The sequence below is a fragment of the Spermophilus citellus genome, assembly GCF_964194105.1.
Source record: "Spermophilus citellus genome assembly, chromosome: 9".
NCBI lineage: Eukaryota > Metazoa > Chordata > Mammalia > Rodentia > Sciuridae > Spermophilus > Spermophilus citellus.
The window spans coordinates 111,273,257-111,277,558 of record NC_138191.1 but is presented as its reverse complement, the minus strand read 5'-3'; the positions used below and the strand labels follow the sequence as shown (position 1 = coordinate 111,277,558).

The window sequence follows — 4,302 nt, the reverse complement described above, 5'->3', positions numbered from 1 at the left end:
CTGCTGAATGCTTGAGAGGGCAATGTCTCAGAATGTCTATGGTCTCCCCTGCCAGGTCTCCACGGCACGGTCACAGAGTCCTTCCTCTCTCCAGTATATGTATCACGCCCTGTGGTGGAGGGGGGAAGGTTCTTGAGTCCACCCTTGGAAATATGTCAGGTCCTTCTGGTGGCACAGTCATGTGCCCACTTCTTCCCAAGAGAAGTAGGTAGGGGCAGGTGGATTGTTTGCAGAGAGGTAGGACTGGCTTTGCCTAAGCAAAGAGGCATGGCTTTCTCCCAGGCTCATTCAGACCTGCAGGACCACTGAATGAACTTCGGTCTAAGCTCTCAGAATGCCCAGAGGATCCAGGTGGGCTTGGGCACCATCTGGTTATGGTGAAATGGGAACAGTAGTCAATTGGGACAGAAAGGTGGGGCCTGACCAGGCTTCCAGCTGTGCCAGGACCTGGAATGGCAAAATTCCTCTGGACCCCACACATGGGATACAAAGCGAAACCAAAGTTCCAGGTTGGGGTGTAGGGCAGGGGATACAGAGATTCTAGGCTAGAGGTCAAGGCCAAGGAGGACTTCTTCCTTGGCTGGGGAGAGCAGTTATGTTGTACCTGACTAATGGCTGACCCAAGTTCTGGGTGGTGTCTGTAGTTTTCTGTCCCGGGTCTGGTCTTCGGAGTCTAGTTATGGGAAGGGTACATGAAGCAGCTTTATCTTCCCTAGTCTGAGGGACCTGGGGTAGGGGCCAAACTGTTGCCCAAATAATAGGCATACTAATACTGGCCTGAAATAGTGAGGCCAGATCTTTGTGGGAGGAGAGGAAGAGCATCGCATGGCTTCGACCAAAAACCGCCCCAGCCCTAGGAGTAAAGAGGACAGGACACAGCCCTGGGGTACAAGTTTATGTGAGTAATAAAATATTTACTATAACATAAATATAAAGGGAACTTCCCAGTCTACATTATTTTTTTTGCAATAAAGATACAAAGAGAATGCACCAAAACATTGTTCCAAAAAATAATAAAAATAAAATAACAAAATTTAAATTCAAACCTTAACAGAAGAAGAAATGGAAAAGGGGGAAGCTCCAAACATATCCAGAAAATAAATAGAGATGGGTCAGAAACCAGGAAATCATATTAAAATATCTTTTTCGGATTAGTTGGGTGTACAAAATCCTTTAGGATGGGGAGGGAGGACAACCCAGAAAACCAAAAATAAAATCCAAGCACAAAATGTTTCTTTTCCCCGCCAGTGTGTACATATCTCACATATTTACATGGTTCCCACCTCACCCCAAACTTGGGGAATTTCTCTCCCCGCCTCCCCCAGCATCCCGCATCCAGGGGGGGCTGGAAAGGGAGCAGAGGGAAGCTGCAGGGAATCAGGCAGAAGGTTCTCAGGGAACGGCTTATTTCTACAGCTGGTTAAAAAATATCTCCAACTTTTCCAAGTTTCGTTTGTTATGGCCAGGAGGGCAGGGCCCGGCGGGGAGCAGAAGCCCCAACGGTTCCAAGGTTAGTCCGCAGACGGGCAGAAGCCCCTTCCCACTCGAGTGTGTGGGAGCGCAGACCCCTCCAGCGAGGCCGGGAACGAGCCGAGGCTCGGATGAAACGAAACGAAAAATGAACACTCGAATTTTTTTTGTTAGTTTTTTTTTTTTTTTTTGCTTTTTTTGTTTTGCTTTTTTTTGAGAGGGGAGGGTTAAGGGAAAGAGAAGAGGAAAAATAAATTAGGCTAGATTAAAGCTTTGGCTATTTCCTGCTTTTTATACACAGATGCGGCTCTCGCGGCCTCCCCTCTGGGGCCCCGATAAATACAGTATACAGCGATTTAAATTAAGGGCGCGGGCGGAGTTAGAAGGACCCCAGAAGCCGAGAGGCTCCACAAATAAATAAAAATCGTAAAAAACCGAGCCCGAAGAAAGGGGAAGAGGTGGGGTGGGGCGCATCCTTATGGGAGAGAAGAGGCGTGGAGCGAATAAAGTGACAGCTCCCCCGCATCCTTGACCCGCAGGCTGGGGAGTCCGCCCCAGGGAATGGGGATGGGGGGAACTCTCCTCTCTTCGTCCTCTCTCCCGGGGAATCCCTAACCCCGCACCGCATTACCTGTCGCTGTGGGGAGACCGCTGCCGGGATCCGGCCCCGAACAGCCCGGGGGGGCAGGGTCGGGGGTCGTCGAGGGGATGGGGGCAGGGAGCAGGCGGCGGGCAGGATGCCCAGGGTGAGTTGGCGCGTTCTGGATCTTTGCTTCTTTCTCAGGGGCTCGGGCGACACAGCCTACCGGCCGTCTTCGCCGCTTGCCGGAGAGGGTCGTCCGGGTGTTTGGTTTTGTTCGAAAGTTTCTGGGCTTTTTGTAAAATCCAAAGCAACCGAACAAAAAGAGTCCAGGCCGCGCGGGCGGACTGCGCGCCCGCGCCTTGCCGCGCGCCGGCAGGGACCCAGCCGGCAGGGTCACTGCACAGAGCCTGGAAGTGTGTGGTGGTGGTGGTGGTGTAGCGCGGCTGGCGGGGGTGGCGGGGGTGCGGAGGGCGGCGACGCGCCGCCCCCGCCCGGCCCCAGCTCCCCGGGCGCGTATACGTCGTCCATGGGCGGGTGGCCGGCGCCCGCCGCTGGGGTCATGCGCTTCTCTTTCTGCCGCCGGTTGCAGAACCAGACGCGCACCACCTCCTTCTCCAGCTGCAGGCTGTCGGCCAGGCCTGTGATCTCGTGGGCCGAGGGCTTGGGGCACTTGAGGAAATGGCTCTCGAGCGCGCCTTTGACTCCCACCTCGATGGACGTGCGCTTCTTGCGCTTGCGGCCCTGCGCCGCGATCTTGTCCAGGTTGGTGGGGCTGCCGCTGGAAGAGTCGGTCTCCTCCAGCCACTTGTTGAGCAGAGGCTTGAGCTTGCACATGTTCTTGAAGCTCAGCTGCAGGGCCTCGAAGCGGCAGATGGTGGTCTGCGAGAACACGTTACCGTACAGTGTGCCCAGCGCCAGCCCCACGTCGGCCTGTGTGAAGCCCAGCTTGATGCGCCGCTGCTTGAACTGCTTGGCGAACTGCTCCAGGTCGTCCGAGCTGGGCGCATCCTCGTCCGAGTGTTCTCCTACCGACGAGCCGCCGCCGCCCGCGCCAGGGTGCAGGTGCGCCGCCGCCGCATGCAGGCCGCCCGCATGTGCATGTCCGTGTGCGTGTCCGTGGGCGCCCAGGTGCGGCGGCGGCGATGGCTCCAGCTGTGCCTCGTGGCCATCCTCGTGCAGCGCATGGTGCAGGCCGGGCCCCGCGCCGCCACCGCCCGCCGCCAGCATCCCGGCCAGGCCTCCGCCGCCGCCCCCTGGGTAGGCCGCCTGCGCATACAGCCCGAGCGGCTGGGGTTGATGGCCCCCGCCAGCCCCGGGCGACGGCGACATGGCCGGGCCCAAGTGGTGAGCTGTGCCGCCCTGCGCCCAAGCCGCGCCCGCGTGGGCCGCCCCCTGGTGCACCAGGCGCGCGTGGAAACCTCCGCCGCCGCCGCCGTCGTCGGCTCGGCCGGTGCCACCGCCGCCCGCCTTGCCGTGTTCCAGGTGCGGGCCGCCGGCCCAGTCGCCGCCGCCGCCTCCTCCGGTGGGTAGCCACTGGGGGTGCGCTAGGCCTACGGGGTGGCCCGCGCCCGCGCCCAGCCACTCGTGGTGCATCAGCTTCTGCACTTCGCGGTACGCGGCTCCCGCGTGCAGCCGCTCAGCGGCCGCCGCGGCTGCAGCTGCCGCCGCGGCGTCCGGATGCATGAGCGGCCCCGTACCCCCGGCTCCACCGCCGGGGCCCCGCGGCAAGTACTGCGCGGTGGTGGCCATGCCGCCCCGCGCCCTGCGCCGCGCCGCCGCCGCCGCCGCTCCGCTCCGTCTGCGGGCCCCGCCGCCGCGCTCCGCAGGCTTAAAGCCCGGACCCGCTCGGCGCTCCGGAGCCCCACCCCTCCCGCCGCCCATTGGCTGCCCGCGGAGCCGCCTCCCGCCCCCCGGCCTCGGCCCCCGCCCCCTGTGCCCGCCTGCCGCCTGGCACGGCCACCCAGAGCTCGCCATTGGGCCTCGCTCCCGGGGTCCCGCGCGCCGGCCGTGCTGATTGGCCGTTGGGGCTTCATTCACAGCCCCCCTACAGTCCGCGTACACATTCACGCCCCGGGGGCGCGGCCGCCACGTGGGGAGTGGCGCGGGGGTGGCACTGGGACCGCACCCCCTCTGGTCCTAGCTGCGTGGGCCCCGCTTTCCCCCAGTGCTGGAGACTCGGAGCCCGACCGGCCCCATATTCCACGCAAGCTGAATTCCTGTCCGCATCCCACCCGGGCGGCGGGGACTGC

The 4,302-nt window shown here is 61.4% G+C and overlaps 1 protein-coding gene across 1 annotated transcript; it reads right to left on the bottom strand.

Annotated features, from left to right (window-relative positions):
• Positions 1-880: 880 nt before the first annotated feature.
• On the bottom strand, positions 881-3,857 carry POU3F1 (POU class 3 homeobox 1). Its single transcript, XM_081305234.1, has one exon. It carries the CDS (start codon positions 3,800-3,802, stop codon positions 2,447-2,449), a length of 1,356 nt encoding a protein of 451 aa, XP_081161360.1. The 5' UTR covers positions 3,803-3,857; the 3' UTR covers positions 881-2,446.
• Between the last annotated feature and the right edge of the window lie 445 nt (positions 3,858-4,302).

What these genes read in the sequence shown, in the direction of transcription:
- POU3F1 (XM_081305234.1), bottom strand. Translation starts at nt 3,802, where the DNA reads ATGGCCACCACCGCGCAGTACTTGCCGCGGGGCCCCGGCGGTGGAGCC.